At 46.7% G+C, this 18,585-nt stretch overlaps 1 protein-coding gene across 3 annotated transcripts in view; it reads right to left on the reverse strand.

Moving 5' to 3' along the window:
* Positions 1-217: 217 nt before the first annotated feature.
* The window catches only part of TBC1D4 (TBC1 domain family member 4), a 126,095-nt gene continuing 107,727 nt past the window's right edge, over positions 218-18,585 (reverse strand). For all 3 annotated transcript variants that reach the window (XM_060233586.1, XM_060233584.1, XM_060233583.1), the window contains 6 exons: positions 16,096-16,254; positions 12,740-12,984; positions 9,375-9,534; positions 6,429-6,598; positions 4,936-5,112; positions 218-3,070 (listed from right to left, as the gene is read on the reverse strand). In XM_060233586.1, coding sequence (XP_060089569.1) covers positions 2,858-3,070; positions 4,936-5,112; positions 6,429-6,598; positions 9,375-9,534; positions 12,740-12,984; positions 16,096-16,254 — 1,124 coding nt within the window. In that variant the 3' untranslated portion in view covers positions 218-2,857. The remainder of the gene's footprint in view (positions 3,071-4,935; positions 5,113-6,428; positions 6,599-9,374; positions 9,535-12,739; positions 12,985-16,095; positions 16,255-18,585) is intronic.

An 18,585-nucleotide genomic window follows, 5' to 3' on the forward strand; every position in this document is an offset into this window, starting at 1 on the left:
AAACCATCGAAAAATCGATTGCAGTGCCTTTAATCCTGTAGGAGTGTTCCCCCCCCCACCCCGTGCTGTAAATTTTGTTTCAGAATCCGGGTGCAAGAGCAAGCCAGCTGCATCAGATAAAAAACATATCAAGGGTGGCAGGCCTGAGATGTCTATATCCAGGCTTCCGTATCTATCTATCTATAAGCCATACTGCAAACAAAACCAGTCAGGGGAATTGCAGCAATGATATTTATTGGAAATGTTCCTGGTGATGAACGAATAACTCAAAAGTCAACGCGAGTCCAACATAGAGTGAAATATTCCGTGTCTTTCAGCATTTTTTTTTTTAAAAAAGCAAGGTACGCCTGAACAACTCGACCGTCGCTGTACGCATCTCCGCAGTTCTCTGTGATTTAACCCCCATCCGCACAAATTACTCAAATGGCTTTTGGTTTCACTCTCTCAAACAGGTGAAATACAGTATTATTGCAACGTCATCTCGTTCCACGTGAAATTTATTTACTCAAGAAGAGGCAATAACCAATGGGACGCAAATGATACTGGGGATAGTCTATCTGAGCCTTCTGTTGTATGAAGGAAATTGACACAAGGGACGTCCACTCCTAGAATTTCCTGTACTCCGGCCGGACTGTAACCATGAGAATTTATCAGTACTAGGAGGGGAGAGATGGACGTTGCAGCAACACATACACAAAAAGCAACACAACTCTGTTGTGTCCCCCCTCCCCCCCCACCGTTTTGCTTGTCACTTTGCGTGTCACAAAGGAACCCCTGGCACAGACATACACCCCCCACACCGGCTATGAGTAAGACAACTTGGCAGAATTTGGCACTTTTCTCGTTATCAAAAACAATTTGACAAATAAGACATCCCCGCCGAACCCCATAATAATTCAAGCGTTTTCCAAAATGCACATTTCCTGGGTACGACCGACAGCTATCCTCATTGCTTTGTCGTTCCCTATAAGATCAAATTTTTGACTTCAGTGTTTGGCGGAAAAGACAACTCCACCCCCACCCCCTTCCCCACACCTTTCAAAGTAACGCGGAGCGGCAGCTAGAGACAGACGCTGCCTGAAAAGCTTCAAACGGTGTCTATGGCCTTCTTTAATTGAAAAAAAGAAAAGTGTAACTAAGCAGGTATTTTCAGCTGAAATGTATCCACCACTAGATCTAGATGATAACCTCCGTGGAGAGTTAACACAGGAAAAGCCTACACACTTCTCAAGGGCTAGTGCATCGTTGCTGTGTTATAATAATCGTACAGTGTTTAAGGAATTCTAACGCTTAAATCGTATCCAGTGCCTTTGTTCCAACAAAGGGGGGGGAGCTGGAAGGATCATTTGATCCTAACGGCCCTTGAAACAGAAAAGGAAAAGAAGCAGCAGGAACTCCTTTGCATATTAGGCCGCACCCCCAATGTAGCTAATCCTCCTGGAGCTTACAGTAGGCCCTGTACGGAGGATTGGCTACATTGGGTGTGTGGCCTAATATGCAAAGGAGCTCCTGCAACCCAAAAAGCCCTGCAAAGAACAATCCGCCGAGGTTCCTTCAGCTCCTTGAAACCCCATTCATGACGGCACACGCCATTCATGCTGAAAATCATGCTGCATCTTCCATTCCTCAAGTTCCAAAATGGACGAGGAGAAACTCCACATGTGAGAAAGCTGCTGCTGGGCTGTACCATGTCAGCTATTAAGGTGGGAGATGAAACATTTGAGCGTTCTCCATAGAAACGATGCTGACACACAGGGCTCTTTTTCTAGCAGGAGCTCCTCTGCATATTAGGCCATGCCCCCCTGATGTAGCCAATCCTCCAAGAGCTTAGCGGGCTCTTAGTACAGGGCCTACTGTAAGCTCCAAGAGGATTGGCTACATCAGGGGGGCATGGCCTAATATGCAGAGGAGCTCCTGCTAGAAAAAGAGCCCTGCTGACACATACCAAATTCAGCAAGCTGGAAGAAAGCCTACCCGAGTGCCGTCTTCCTGATGGGCTCTAGTAGTGTGCGCGCTGCGGCATTTTGTCTCCCACTGACAGTCTGAGGTGAGAAAGCCCCTCTTGGGAGGCCACTGCCGTTAGGACTCTGCGGAGTTAACGGGCAAGATCAGAAAGGAGGAGGCTGCTTCCAGCCTTCCTCTCCTCCTCCCTCAGCTTCCAGAGACGCATCTGGAAAAATAAGGTCAAGCTACCTGGAAGAGCCTGGAAAAGCTACTTGGCAACGGTGATTCTCAGCAGCAAAATCACATCTGGAGACCTAGCAGGGATTATTGTAACGTAGATGAAGTTGTTTGTAGAGTTTATTACAGGCACATGAGAGCTTGTAGGGATTTTTCTCCTATCCCCCCATCTCCCCCCGCCATCACTGCCTCTACAAAAGCAACCCTCCCCCCCACATTACAATGAGAAACATGCTATTCTTTGGAGGAGGGGAAAATGTACATTCTTGTTTCTTTTCAAGTATTAATTACGGTATAGAAAGACACAACAGTGTTCCTTTGACTACAGGAAAAAAAACATACTGAGGTTGACGTTTCAGAAGTCGATCGCTGGTCTCCCCTAGTGAAATTTCATCCTCCCCACCCCCCCACCCCTTAAGACCGATCCTAAATATATATCTAATTGTCTTCATTAGATTTGACCTTTTTTTTTTTTGCATCGCAGTTTATGTACACACATTATTAAAAACGTTTAGCCTGGGATTTGCATATCAAGGTTTGAAAAGGCCTCTCTTGTTGCTCGAAGAATCCCAGTACCCGTGTGAGGTGGAGCAGACACCCTCCACAGAAGCCGGTCTCTGTCTCTTTCCTTTATTGTCCGCGGTGTTGCCCACAACTTTCAATGTATGGCTTATTTCTAGATTGCATTTGGGTGATAGTCCGCCTCTTTCAGCAGCTCCTCGCAGGCCGACAGTGCCTCGGCAGGCAAGTGCTGGCAGATCTTCTCGATAGTCTTTCGGTAGAGTGCTTTCTCCCGCTCCAGTGACGAGATCAGGCTCTTCATTTTGCCCTCTCGCACCAGGACGTCTTCCAAGTTCGATTCCACACTCTGGAGTTTAGCGTGAGCTGCCTATTGGAAGAAAGACGCAAAATAACAACCTATTAGATGCACAGTAAATGAATGTAAACCAGGGTGCTTTTTTTTTGTAGCAGGAACTCCTTTGCCTATTAGGCTACACACCCCTGTTGCAGTCCGTCCTTGTGGAGCTCACAGTAGGCCCTGTCAGCTCCTGGAGGATTGGCTACATCAGGAGTGTGTGGCCTAATAGGCAAAGGGGTTCCTGCTAAAAAAAAAAAAGCCCTGAGGTGAACAAACCAAAACTGTGTGAAACCACGCAGTCTGAAAACTTGTATAACAAAACTTAAAACAGCCAAACTTATTGTGTGCTAAATCACTATTTTATCAGTCATATACTATTAGAAACATCACAAACATCACATAGAAACATTGCTGTGAACAAACAGAAGTATCTTTATAAAATCACTCCACAGAAATTAATCCAAGATCGTTTAAACCACAATCTAAATCAGGTTAGTCCATGTATTCTACCGGAATCATGAAACAGAATAGGCCAAATTTCTTCAGTCCTCACAGAATTATTATAAGGTGACTCGGTAGTGACCATGATAACAGGTCCCAGCCTCTTATGGGCAAGCTAGCTAATAATAGCCACAACTTGAGGTTCTCTGAGAGAGAGGCTTCTGCAGCTACACTGCAAATCTGGTGCCTCTCCCACAAACCCCCTCCCTCCCAGTCCCCACAAATTATACCCTATGTTTTGTCATTGTCAATGGTCGATAGGGTATAATGGAGCCGAATAGCTGCCAAATAGGTTCGGCAATATTCAGGACTGCTGTATTCGGTGGCTGAATCAGATCAGAATCTGATTCAGTTGTATACAGCACCAAATACAGTCAAACCAGCTGTAATTCAGGGTTGTATTCAGGTCAGCTGAACCAAATGCACACCCCTAATCACCAGTAGTTCAGCAAAACGTAACACCCGATACTGTTGAGTCAATAGATTGGCTATATGCCCCACCAAAAGCCAAAGTGCTGGACTGCGTCATAACTTATTTGCTGGATCCTGCTCAATGACAAGTCCTAATGAGCTGGTGTGGTGCTCAATGACAAGTCACTGAGGTCAGTAATAAGTCCTAATGAGGCAGTGCGGGGTAGTAGTCAGAGGGGTAGACTAGGACAAGGGCGAGCTGAGACCTCCACTCTGCAATGAAGTTCATTTGGGTGTCCTTAGGATGGTCTTTCTCTGCCTGACTGACCTACCTCAAAGGGGTGCTACAAGAATAAAATGGGAGGGTGGGTGACCTATATATGCCACCCTGAAGCATCCTTGGAGGAATGGTGAGATGCCTGTGTGAAAGAGGAACAGGGATAATGATCTTGTTCAACTAAATCTGCAGAAGTTCCAGGACTCTAAGCACCTAAAAAAGCAATGGGCAGAGAAGATGATGTGGTTATGTGGGAAGGGAAAGTTGTGTCCAGGGATGCCCAGGCCTTGCCACTGCCATGGCCTTCCACAGCCAAAAGAAACAAGCATCCGGAAAGCCCAGCTGAGGAATGACAGCGGGAGGAAAATAAGCACCCCTCTCCTTCTCCCAGCATTTCTATCTTCTTGTCACTATTTTTAAGGTGTCCATCCACCATGGTCTAAGACAGGGGTGTTGAACATGCGGCCCAGGAGCCAAATCAGGCCCCCAGAGGGCTGCTATCAGGCCCCTGAGCAACTGGCTGTCACCTGCTTCCTTCTCCCTCTCTCTTGCTTCCTTCTGCATAGCAAAACCTCCCCAACACGACATGGCCCGGCCCAACAAGATATTTATGTCAGATCCGGCCCTCATAACAAATGAGTTTGACAACCCCGGTCTAAGATCTGCATCTCCTGTTGATCATCAAGCCTGGTCCATTGTGATTTACCTGCAGTTTCTCCAAGAGGTCCATGTTCTGCCTCTTGAGCTGACTGTTCACTCTTTCGAGCTTCTCCGGAGGCTCGCCATTCTCGCATGGATTTGAGTCGTCCTGAAGCTCATCCTGCAGAACATGATACTCTACTTCGTAGGCATGGAGCTGCTTAGAAATATCCATTTCAAAGACCTACCCAGGAAAAAAAGAGAAGACAAGTTTGGCTTGCAAAAAGATCACGAGCTGGTTAAGATGGTTATTACAGGGGAATCTGAGACAAAAAGCTTCTTTGAGGAGGGGCACTGTGGCTCAGTGGCAGAGCATCTGCTTTGCAAGCAGAAGGTCCCGGGTTAGATCCCTGCCGCCTCCATTTAAAAAAGACTAGGCAGTAGGCGAAGTGAAAGACTTTGGGAAACTATTGCCAGTGCTGACCTTGACAAGCCAATGGTCTGAGCAGGGGTCGTTTTGTAGAAAAATAGGTGGTGGAGCTCATCCAGGGATTGTTATGCAGCTGCACCTACTATTCAATGGCAAGGTGGGAAGGAGGAGGTGGAACCCTCAGAAAGGTTCAGGACCTGCGCTGCTGTGAGCTCCCACTGAATCTGAGTCAGTATCAGGGAACTTCATGTGTTCAGGTGGCTATATGGAAGATTGACAGTCTTATAACATCAAGAAGAGGAGCCAACCAACATTTAAGTATCCATTTTTAAAACTGTCATTTTGTCTGTTTTTAACCTTGCTGCTCTTTTGACCATAATAAACCTGATCGATTGAACAGAAGTCAAGTGCTGGAAGGGACACGTTAAAATGTTAGTAATTTCTAGCTAGCATGCTTAGCTTTCTTTCTCCCCCCCCCCAATATATATATATATATATATATATATATATATATGGAACTCAAAAGAGACCTTTGAGGAGGAAATAACTTGGATCTTTTAAAAAGAATTTTGAAACTGGCAAGTAAAATTGCTACACTGACCTCCAAAAAAATAATGCTTGCATCAGTTTTTATCAAGCGATGCAAACAAAACAGAAAGGTACCCAAAGCCTGTTGCTCTGTTCCATATATTTATCTAACCCCCTCTTGAAGCTGTCTATGCTTGTAGTTGCCACCACCTCCTGTGGCAGTAAATTCCACATGTTAATCACCCTTTGGGTGAAGAAGGACTTCCTTTTTTCCATTCTAACCCGACTGCTCAGCAATTTCATCGAATACCCATGAGTTCTTGTATTGTGAGAAAGGGAGAAAAGGACTTCTTTCAGTCCAATGTCTCAAGAACAGGATGGAGCCATTGGTTCCAGGCAGATTTACTCACAAGTAACTACCACTTGCTCTGTAGCCTGCAAAGAACAATTTAAAAACTTACTGAATATCAAATGAGTTTAAGTAAATGAAGGTGAAGAACACCAGGGAGTCAGACACAATCTATGAATCAGGACTTCAGGAAGCTGGTCTAAGAATCCAAACTGTGGTGAGTTAAAATTGGTAGGAAAAGGATAACTGTTACCTGTGTGATAATCTTCTCCATCTGGGGCTTCGTCATATCTGGGAGAGTGTTTTTAAGAAACTCCACTATGTTCTCAAAAGTCTCACACATCATGATTTGGGCCTCTTGGCTGCTAAGCAAGCTGAGGCCTACTTTAAATATGACTTCTGTTCCCTGAAGAAAAATAATGTCTGGGGGAAGAGACAAAAACATAGATCTGATGTAACCATGCAACTTTAAGTAACCATTTCATTATTATAATTTTTAAAACTGAAAACATATTAGCTACAAGAGACATAAAGACAATGAGATGGCGGGGGGGGGGGGATGAAGACAAGCTGCCATACTTTTTATTATAAACATTATGAAAGCGTTCTGGGAGCAAAGACAAAAATAAAATTAAAAAAACCATGCAAATTCCTTATTTTAAAGAGCCCAGAGTAAACAATGCACAAAGGTAATGAGTCAACAGAAGCCAACCAGGGTGAATATCACCCAGTGAGGTAAAGGGAAGACATTTCCACAAATTTACTCTAATCCCATATCAACTTCCAGAATGCTTGTTTGTGTCAATATCCATCAAGGCTCCTTATTGTAAGAAAATCATCCTCTCCCACTCACACGTCTTAGGCCAACAAGTAAAACCAACTTTTCTCCCTTTCTCACAATACAAAAACTCGTGGGCACTTGATGAAATTGCTGAGCAGTCAAGTTAGAATGGATAAAAAGTACTTCTTCACCCAAAGGGTGATTAACACATAGAAGTCACTGTCACAGGAGGTGGTGGCAGCTACAAGCATAGACAGTTTCAAGAGGGGATTGGATAAACATATGGAGTAGAGGTCCATCAGTGGCTATAGCCACAGAGTATAAATGGAACTCTCTGTCTGGCGCAGTGATGCTCTGTACTCTTGGTGCTTGGTGGGGGGAACAGTGGGAGGGCTTCTAGTGTCCTGGCCCCACTGATTGACCTTCTAATGGCACCTGGGTTTTTTGGCCACTGTGTGACACAGTGTTGGACTGGATGGGCCATTGGCCTGATCCAACATGGCTTCTCTTATGTTCTTATGTTCAACACCAGACACAAGGTATTAAAGCAAACTGTATGGATAACAATATGATCATAAGAACTTGTTGTTTCCCTTAAAAAATCATCACAGAAAGGGAGGATCAAATGCCATCTAGAAAGGAACTGTTCCATTACCAGCTCAGAAGGAAGGACCAAAACTGTCAATCCCAAAATACCAATAACCCAAAAGGGTACTAGTTATGTTAGGTGCTTAACTAGAGACAGTATTTGAAATATTACTTCCCTCATTAAAAGAGTATCTGTGTGATTTCAGCTTACAGCATATTTCTTCTAATATTTACTTTTTAAAAGGCTTTTTTTTATTTCAGAGGACCATGATCTATGCTAGGAGTGAGTGTACACAATTACAAAGTATCACTTTTCCTTAGAAGACCATTTTGCACATTGTGTGTTTTATAAGGACACCAGGATTGCAGATAAGTTGCAACTGTTTTTTTTTGGGGGGGGGGGTTGCAGACAAGTGAGCACACGCAATAAATACGTAAGTAAAGGGTCGGGTCAGTCTAAACCTCATGTAATGCTTGGAAACCACTCGTTCTTAAGCAATAAGGCTCCTCACACACCAATGTGAACTCATTTTATATTACACAAGACCACCACATGAGCAATTTCTGGAGTAGCAACTATCTGGGGCAAACTGTTACCAATTTCATGTTTGGCAAAAGGCTCAAATGGAAAGAACATCACCAAAGTATTCCAATCTTATGCCCATTATCATGGCTTCAGAAGAACCAGGGCATTTTTTTTGTAGAAAAAGCCAGCAGGAACTCATTTGCATGTTAGGCCACACACCCCGAAATCACCATTGTGTCACACAGGGGTTTTTTTGTAGAAAAAGCCCAGCAGGAGCTCATTTGCATAATAGGCCACACCCCCTGACACCAAGCTAGCCGGCACTGCATTCCTGTGCATTCCTGCTAAAAAAAAAAATAAATTCTGAGTGGAATGATCACCTTGCTGGCACCAAAATGGCTGGGGGCTTCCACGGCGCTGACAGACATCATGCCAGTGGCTCCTCTCTATGCTGCCTCCCCACAGCAGTGTCCAGTGATGGAGGAAAGCAGACCCCCTCCACGAGCTGATTGCTTCATGGCTCCCCCCAAAAGAATCCTGGGAGGAATTCTGAGTTAAAGATTCCAAACCTTTCTCACATGATTATTTCCCAGAGTTACATGGTAGAGGGGGCAGACTGTACCCACAAGTTTAGACCTGTTGTGTACCTCTGCCCACAAAAAATACGCCTTAATACTTGGCCAAAAAAACCAGACCTCATGATTCTTCAGAACACAAGAAATCTGACTGCAACCTCGAGTTTTAAAAAAATGCAGACATCGCCAGTTTTAGCTTCCTGCCAGTGCTCACCCAGCCAGATTTTTTGGTTGCAATGGTACCGGGCAATCAATGTTCTCTCCAGGGGTGGAATACTAGCAGGAGCTCCTTTCCTGCACGATGTAGCCAATCTTCCAAGAGCTAACAAGGCTCTTTTTTGTAAGCTCTCGGCGGATTGGCTACATCAGGGGTGTGTGGCCTAATATGCAAAGGAGCTCCTGCTAGAATTCCACCCCTGGTTCCCTATAAGCTGAGCTAGTGTGAGCTAACTCACAGTTTTTTAGTGTCCAGCTCACACATTTGTGCCTTAGCTCAGGAAAAAGGGCTTCAGAGCAAACTAATGTATGCAGCAGCTCACAACTTTAATGCTGGGAGCTCACAAAGCAGGATCTTTGCTCTCAAGACTCCATGGCTTTGAGGGAGTATTGCTGGCAATCACCCTAAATGATGCTCAAAGGGTAAAGGGGGCAGAAGCCTTCTCTGATCTGGCCAGCCTAAGGAATTAGCGGTTCCCCCTGCCTCTATGAGCATACCAAAAACATTCTTACCAAATACTCTGGCTACAAATCCCAGAGGAAACTGGGAGGCAAGTAAGGTGAGAAACCAAGGTGCAGCGTAAAGGCTGGGGCTGATTTCATTCTCTTCAAGGTGGTTGTAGAGGTCCCTGTGGTAGTCATGGAGAAGCCTCGACAGCTGGTACATCTGGATCTACCATAACATATTGGGGGGGGGGGAATGAAGATCATTAAGATTAACATTGTGAGCAGGTGTGGTGCATAAGAAGATAAGAGAAGCCATGTTGGATCAGGCTAATGGCCCACCCAGTCCAACACTTTGTGTCACACAGTGGCCAAAAAACCCAGGTGCCATCAGGAGGTCCATCAGTGAGGCCAGGACACTAGAAGCCCTCCCACTGCGCCCTCCCAAGCACCAAAAATACAGAGCATCACTGCCCCAGACAAACAGCTCCATCTATACCTTGTGGCTAACAGCCACAGATGGACCTCTACTCTATATGTTTATCCAATCCCCTCTTGAAGCTGTCTATGCTTGTATCTGCCACCACCTCCTGTGGCAGTGAATTCCATGTGTTAATCACCCTTTGGGTGAAGAAGCACTTCCTTTTATCTGTTCTGACCCGACTGCTCAGCAATTTCATTGAATGTCCTCAAGTTCTCTTATTGTGAGAAAGGGAGAAAAGTACTTCTTTCTCTACCTTCTCTATCCTGTCCATAATTTTGTAAACCTCTATCATGTCACCCCTCAGTCGACATTTCTCCAGCCCTTCAAGCTAGCTTCTGGCAGACGCCACTTGGAAACATCTTTACAGCTTCCAAGTAGCTAAATGAGTTTCTACCGCAGATGCCAACTCTGTTCAGCACCGGCCTCCAGTGGACTGCTGCATCTGGCGTTCATGTGGCTTGGCCTGGGGGACCAAACAGAATTTCCCTAAACAGAGCAAACAGCAGTTCCACCCAAGAGAAGAAAAGCTGGAGGGAGGCAGTGAAGAAGTGCTCCTTCCTCCAGCCTGGATTCACTCCCACTCCACCAGCAAACGATCAATAACAAATGCTTAAGAGTTTCTGGCTGATATGAGCATCGCCGGCCCCTCCAGCCCCAGTCTCCCCCCCTCAGGAACAACCAGCCCTTAATATCAGTTTGCCCCCTCAAAATGTCTTTGGCATTCTGGTCCACAAAGAAGTCACCTGTGGAACTTCAGAGCTTTGGGCTTTATTTCCCTTCCCGACTCTGAGGCCGGTTCCTTCCCTATATTCTCCTCAGCAACTGCGCTATCAAGTATTTTCAGTGTTTGCCCCACCACTTTCACTGTGCCACTGCTGCTGCTACTGGTTCCAACAGGATGAACAGGAACAGAGGGAAGCCATCTTGCCACCTCACTTCCTGTCCTGTGCTTTCCGTGTCTATTCAGGGGTTTTGCCAGCTGCTCGTTGAGAGAGGGCAATCCCCCGCCCTCAAAGATTTGAGGATCAGGAGGGGAAAAAATGGAGGGGGCGTAGCATCAATGGGTGACGCTTTAGAATTTCCCCAACATCTATGGTGAAGACCTTAGTGATTTTACATCCTCCAAAACTCTACCCGGAAATGATGCCACGTCCTTGGCGACGCTCCGTGAATTACCCCAGCCAACATGGTTTCTACCACAGAGATGGGGAAATTTCCACAGTGTTGTGGAGGATGTCATCTCATATCCCCTGAAATTCCACCCTCCCCAAAAACTTCCCTGGCATTTCTCCTACACAGTGGCTGGCAAATCTTCTACTCAGCCACTGTGACTGGCAAACATGACCACAGAGCATGGCTGAGGTGAGCAAGCTGGACTCAGTCCATAAACTGTCTCACGCAATGTGGACACAAATCCACCTGTTGGTTCAGCATAACAACTTGCTGCAAACTGACTTTGGTTCTTCTGCCCTACCTATAGTGACCCCAAATCAAAAACATACTGCTCCAGGAACAACAATAAGAGCAATTTAGTGGTAGCCAGTCATACACAATAAGAGCCCCGTGGCGCAGAGTGGTAACGTTGCAGTACTGCAGTCAGAGCCCTCTGCTCACGACCTGAGTTCGATCCCAGCGGAAGCTGGTTCAGGTAGCCAGCTCAGGTTGACTCAGCCTTCCATCCTTCCGAGGTCGGTCAAATGAGTCCCCAGCTTGCTGGGGGGAAAGTGTAGATGACTGAAGAAGGCAATGGCAAACCACCCTGTAAAAAGTCTGCCGTGAAAATGTTGTGAAAGCAACGTCACCCCAGAGTCAAAAACGACTGGTGCTTGCACAGGGGACTACCGTTACCTTTTTAGTCATACACAATAGCACACACTAATTCCAAACAGACATTCCAAATATATGGATATACAAATTCCAGAAGTAAATTCCAAATATGTGGGAAAATGTAGGGACAACTGCGGGTTGATCCAAAGTGCACTGTTTCAAATCTTCATCAGGTCCAAAGGTGAATGGATAAATATATAGTCTTGGTATCACTTTGAAATGGGACCTTTAACTTGGACTCCAGAGAGCTTACCATTTTTACGATATCACTTTTGGAGTAGGGTCAAAGCGGGCTCCAAAGAGCTTGCGATCTTAAATACAAGAACTTGTGTTTGTATGGGAATCACCGCAAACATAGCGTAGGCTTCGGCTATGGGTGAATGTTTTGCAGCGATTCTCATACAAACAGCAAGTTTGGAACCTGCTCTCTGGCATCCAGATTAAATGTCCCATTTCAAAGCGATACCAAGACTATATATTTATCTATTCATCTTTGGACCTGATGAAGATTCGAAATGGTGCACTTTGGATCGACCCACCGCTGTCCATATATTTGAAATTAGTGTGTGGTGTTGTGTATGACTGGCTACCACTAAATTACTCTTATTCAGGGCTTTTTTTGAGCAGGAACGCGGCTCTGGCTGGCTCGCTGTCAGGGGGTGTGGCCTAATATGCAAATAAGTTCCTGCTGGGCTTTTTATACAAAAAAGCCCTATGTGAAGCAATGGTGAGATCAGGGGGTGTGGCCTAATATGCCAATGAGTTCCTGCTGGGCTTTTAATACAAAAAAGCCCTATGTGAAGCAATGGTGAGATCAGGGGGTGTGGCCTAATATGCCAATGAGTTCCTGCTGGGCTTTTAATACAAAAAAGCCCTATGTGAAGCAATGGTGAGATCAGGGGTGTGGCCTAATATGCCAATGAGTTCCTGCTGGGCTTTTAATACAAAAAAGCCCTATGTGAAGCAATGGTGAGATCAGGGGGTGTGGCCTAATATGCCAATGAGTTCCTGCTGGACTTTTTCTGCCAAAAAAAGCCCTGCTCTTATTGCTGTGTTGTGCCTGGAGCAGTGCTATTTTCGATTCGGACTCTCCACACTGCAGTCCACTGTTTTGACCACCTACCTGTAGCGACATCATGTCAGGTCTGTACTGCTTCCGGAAGCCCAGGTCGTACATGAGGAACTTCAGCATCTCAAAGGCTTGCTCTTCGCTCATGTGCAGAAGCAGCACTCCAGCCACGAAGCTGATCCCTTGGCAATAGCCCACCTCCTTGTCCAGCAAGGAGTACGCTTTCAGAAGGTTGAAGAGGGACAGCTGCCCTGCTCCCAGCTGAGCGGAGAAATAGGGGTGCGTGGGAAAGGTCCTTCCTGGAACAAGAACCGGGAGAGGGAAAGAGCTGCTGTCAGTTTTAAAAAACTCAGTCACACACAGTCGTAGCAGGTTCGTATATATTCGCGGAACAGGTGAGCGTTTCACCGAAGAAGTAAAGCAGGGGTCCCCAACGTTTCTGAGCTTGGGTTTTCTGACACAGGGAGGTTGGGCGCAACTGCAAAATGGCCACTGTGGGAGGCGGAGCCGATTATAAAATAGCCACTGCAGGAGGCAGACAGAAACACGCAATCACACGAAGCTCAGATGTGGGGGATAAGGAGAGTTTTTTAAAATGTACTTGGAAAGAGGGGAGAGAATAAAAATAATGGTGGCAGGTTGTGCTTCGCTGAAGATCCCCAATAGCAGGGGTGGCCAAACTTGCTTAATATAAGGACCACAGAGAATAAATGGCAGATGTTTGAGAGCCGCAAGACATGAATGTCAGATGTGGGAGGGAGGAGGGGTGGGAGGGAGGAAGATGGGGGAGGGAGAGGTGAAAAGAAAGCAACTTTAAATGCATTTTCCAAGCTGCCAGCTGGCTTGGAGAAGTGATTTAAAGACTGAAATGCCTTCTTTCCAAGCCAGCCAACAGGGTGGTCGGGGCTTCCTGAGCCACCAGTACGTCTGAAAGTGCCCCATGTGGCTCCTGAGCCGTAGTTTGGCCACCCCTGCCCAATACTAATCAGAAACTCTGCTGAGCAGTAGCCCCACTTGTCTATGCCCATTTTCTAAAAATACTTGGTGGGTGGGTGTCAGAAGAGGTGCCAGCAGGTGCCACGGCACCAGGTGGGCACCACGTTGGGGACCCCTGGATTAAAGTGTCACAGTGGGCCTTCAAGGATATTAATCTGAACAGCTAACCAGTTCTCCAAGAGGTTACAGACATATTGCGTTATTTTACCACTCCGTCTGCCCCTACAAAATCTGGAACAGGAGGGGAAATGGAAAAGTCTGCTCCCCAATATAAGAGCACTGTAGCAGCTCCACCTCTCTTCCCCTGTCTCTTGCACAGCACCAGTCAGAGGCGGCCTGCCTGCTAAGCAAATTAGGGATTTGCCTAGGGTGCGGGCCTTGGTGGGCGCGCCTCTGAACACTCCAGATGGGAGGAAGGAAGGAAGGAAGGAAGGAAGAGATGGGAGGAAGGAAGAGATGGAAGGAGGGAAGGAGCGATGGAAAGAAAGCAACTTTAAACTTCTGGAAGGGAGGCAGAGTGACAGCCCCTGGACAGCACGCAACCTCGGTGGTGTTCAGAGGCTTGCCGGGCCATTGTGTGGTGGCCATTGCCATCCTCCCTGCCCCCCTCTGCTGCATGTGCCCTTGGGGGCCGGAAGGATGTGGACAGCAGGGGGGTGAGGGCACCGTGGAGGAGGGCAGCAGCACCAGTAGCTACATCTGCAATGCTGAAAAGGAGCATGGAAACAGAATCACCTAGGGCAAGCAACGAGAAACACAGGTAACTGTTTCTTAATATTCCAACAGGCGGCTCAAAGGAGTTATTAAACTTCAGCCAGAAGTGAATGCCGATCGCAGCACCACCACACCCTGGCAGACACACAAACAAGCAAATCTTAGTTTTCTTTTAAGAAAAAAACAACTCTGGTTATGTAAATTTTCCAAGGAATGGGATGAGTGCTCCACATCAGGGTTGCCAACTGCAGCTTGGGGAAATCCTGAAGACTTTGCGTGGTGGGGGGGGGGAGGGGGAGGAGCTGCTTGGGAACTGCAGAGATTAGGAAGGGAGGGATGTGATGCCACCGAGTCTCTCCTCCGAATCTGCCATTTCCTCCAGAGGAACCAATATCTGCAGTCTGGTGGTGAGTTCCAATTCTGGGAGAACTCTGGGCACCACCTAGAAGTTGGTAACCCCACCCTACATAAACTCCTCTTCCCTTTTGCAAGAGGCTGTGGAAGCTTCTCTCTCTCCGACTAGCAAAACTGGAAAACAAATTGCGCAAAAGAGAAATTATACACACACACACAATGCTTTGCGTAACTTATATAGGTCACAGAATCCACTAACTCCTGGTGTCAACTCTTAGAAGTGTTTTTTCAGCATGTCTATGACTTAACTCAAATAAATATTTCACAAAAACCATGCCATAATGCAGAAATCCCAGAAACCCATGCCAACCCTGAGAACAATCAACAGGATAGGACAGTCTAGAATCCACCGCTTTTTGGAGATAAATCTCATTAACCCAGATGCACAACAGTCGGCCAGCAAGTTACGGTGTACAGGGAACAGAACTGCTAAGCACAGCGAAGCACATAGGGGTGGAATTCTAGCAGGAGCTCCTTTGCATATTAGGCCACACACCCCTGATGTAGCCAATAAGAACATAAGAGAAGCCATGTTGGATCAGGCCAATGACCCTTCCAGTCCAACACTCTGTCACACAGTGGCGCGCACGCACACACACACACACACACACACTGTGGCTAATAGCCACTGATGGACCTCTGCTCCATATTTTTATCTAACCCCCTCTTGAAGCTGGCTATGCTTGTAGCCGCCACCACAGAGGGCCTACTGTAAGCTCCAGGAGGATTGGCTACATCAGGGATGTGTGGCCTAATATGCAAAGAAGCTCCTGCTAGAATTCAGCTCCTGGAAGCAAAGTTATCCCTCCAGTGGAGGAGGACCGATCTCCTGTCTGCCATATGTCCCCTGCGCATCAGTCAGCAGCCCAGGATGGTGAAGAGTCTTGTCCATTCCAGAAACACAAAGACCAATGTTTGAATCCAGTGGCACCTTTTAAGACCAACGAAGTTTAATTCTCGGTATAAGCTTTCGTGTGCATGAGCACTTCTTCAGATACATCAGGACAAGATTTCCTCAGCCATTACATATATGCAGGGCCAGCCCAACCACTAGGAAAACTAGGCCATTGCCTAGGGCGCGAGCCTTCTGGGGGTGCCAAACTGGGTACCCCATGTGACTTGGTGACGTTATCAGTGCGGGGGTGAGGGGGTGCCAGAAGTTCGCCTCGCCTAGGGTGCCGGACAGTCTAGGGCTGGCCCTGCGATATACACACAGAGAGGGGGAGGGTTAGTTGCACAAACACATAGCAAACTTTGCTTCCCGATATGCACAACCCACAAATTACCGAGATCTACAAGGATCGCGTGTTGCTGAGTCGTCAGCTGCTTCAAGAGCTCTTTGTAGGAGACGTCAGGGGGCTGCTGTTTGTTCGACAGCCGATGTCGCACGCGATGCTGCACCGCCAGGAACTGCCAGATTTCTCCTCGGCGACTTTTTGGTACACCTGAACATACCATGGGGGGAAAAAAAAATCCAATTGGAGGGGGAGAAACCTTATTTTTATTTATTCACGCTATTTAGAATCCGACTTTCTTGCTGGGTCTCAAAGGCAGATGACACAGAGTCAATGCAATCAAGAGGACCGCACAGTCAATGGGCCATGAGATATTTGGCACCCGCAGGAGGCCCAACTCAGACGAGCGACGCTGACTCATCGAATAGAGTTATTCAAGCCAATGAATGGTGGACAAATAGACTCTTCTCCTGCTTATAGGATCATTCGGTTTCTATTTAACAGTTATTGGTCTCCTCACTGGGGCGTAATTTAGACTTCAGTAGTCCTCTAGTCCTCAAGAGTTCCGTGGCGCAGAGTGGTAAGCTGCAGTACTGCCGTCCAAGCTCTGCTCATGACCTGGGTTCAAGTAGCTGGCTCCAGGTTGACTCAGCCTTCCATCCTTCCGAGGTCTGTAAAATGAGTAACCACACTGCTGGGGGGGGGGGGATGTAAATGATTGGGGAAGGCAATGGCAAACCGCCCCGTAAAAAGTCCACCAAGAAAACATCCTGATGTCAGTTGGAAATGACTGTAGCTTGCTGTTGCTTGCACGGGGGACTCCCTTTACCTTTTTAGTCCTCTAGTACTCACAGCAAGGAAACTGTGGGTATTCGTACAATACCTTCATCCTGGCCATAACACTCCAGGTATTTTAAGAAGAAGATATTGGATTTATATCCCGCCCTCCACTCCAAAGAGTCTCAGAGCGGCTCACAATCTCCTTTACCTTCCTCCCCCACAACAGACACCCTGTGAGGTGGGAGGGGCTGGAGAGGGCTCTCACAGCAGCTGCCCTTTCAAGGACAACCTCTGCCAGAGCTCTGGCTGACCCAAGGCCATTCCAGCAGGTGCAAGTGGAGGAGTGGGGAATCAAACCCGGTTCTCCCAGATAAGAGTCCGCACACTTAACCACTACACCAAACTAGCTGCACCAAACTAGCCTTTAAGCTACTGATTGATAGGGAGGGTTCATCTGAAAGCTTTGCCCAAGGGACACAAGTTGGGGAGGGGCTGTGGCTGTGGCTCAGAGGCAGAGCATCTGCCTGGCATGCAGGAGGTCCCAGGTTCAGCCCCCGGCATCTCCCGTTATACGGATCAAGCAGTGGGTGATGTGAAACACCCTGGACAGCAGCTGACAGTCTGAGTAGACAATACTGACTTCAATGGACTGATGGTCTGATTCAGTAGAAGGCTGCTTCGTGTGGGTTTATGAGCGTTCGTGACCACATTGATGTCTGTATTATGTCTCCGCATTCAGATTATATCGCCTTCCTTTCTGTCTACCAGTTTCCCTATTTCATGCGCGCAATGTGGTGTAACTGGTTAGCATATCAAACTAGGATGCGAGAGAGATGAATTCAAATCTCTACTTGCCATGAAGGTTACTGGGTGACCTTCAGCCAGTTGCTCTCTCTCACCCCCAGCCTACCTCATTGGGTTGTTGTGGGAATAACTGGTTTACCATATGCACTACTGTGAACTCACTAGAGAAGGGGTGGGTCAATAGGATAGCAGAGATCTGCTCATTGACAATGGTTTTGCAAAGTCTTCTCAGTCTCTGAATACATTAGAAATTTTAATCAAAATTTAACCAGGTGACACTTTTCGACTTCATAAAGAGCATTGTTTTATGCTCTAAAGCAGGGGTGGCCAAGATTGCTTAACATAAGAGCCACATATAATAAATGTCAGAGGTCTGAGAGCCGTACGGCATGAAGATCAGATTGTTGAGAACCACAAGTCAGGAAGGAAAATAGATGGAGAGAGGGAGGAGAGGTGGAAGGAAAGCAACTTTAAATGCATTCTCCAAGCTGCTGGCTTGGCTCGGAAAAGTGATTTAAAGAGAAAAATGCCTTCTCCAAGCCGGCTGACGGGATGATAGGGGCTTTAAGAGCCACACCATACGTCTGAAAGAGCCACATGTGGCTTCCAAGCCACACTTGCTGATGCACCAGTGTTTAGGGTTCTCAGTTATGATCAACTATATTTTAAAATCAGCCTTAATTGAATACAGTTGAATTTCCTACAAGATGACTTTCCCCCCTTTTATTGGAAACAACCAAAATGACCCCAAAAACAGCATGCAAGCTTTCTTTTCAAATTGTTCAATAGGAGTTCTACAGAGCTCTTTTTGAGGCTGGATGTTACAAAATAATTTTTTTAAGAGTTGGGAGAAAAAAGGGGTATCTCAGCCCCAGATTTTTAAGACTTCTCACTTGAGTACCAGTGCTAGCGAGCAAGCAGATCTATCTTGGTGCTTTTTGCATTACGGCTGTACCC

Source organism: Heteronotia binoei, chromosome 3 (genome assembly GCF_032191835.1).
Source record: "Heteronotia binoei isolate CCM8104 ecotype False Entrance Well chromosome 3, APGP_CSIRO_Hbin_v1, whole genome shotgun sequence".
Lineage (NCBI taxonomy): Eukaryota > Metazoa > Chordata > Lepidosauria > Squamata > Gekkonidae > Heteronotia > Heteronotia binoei.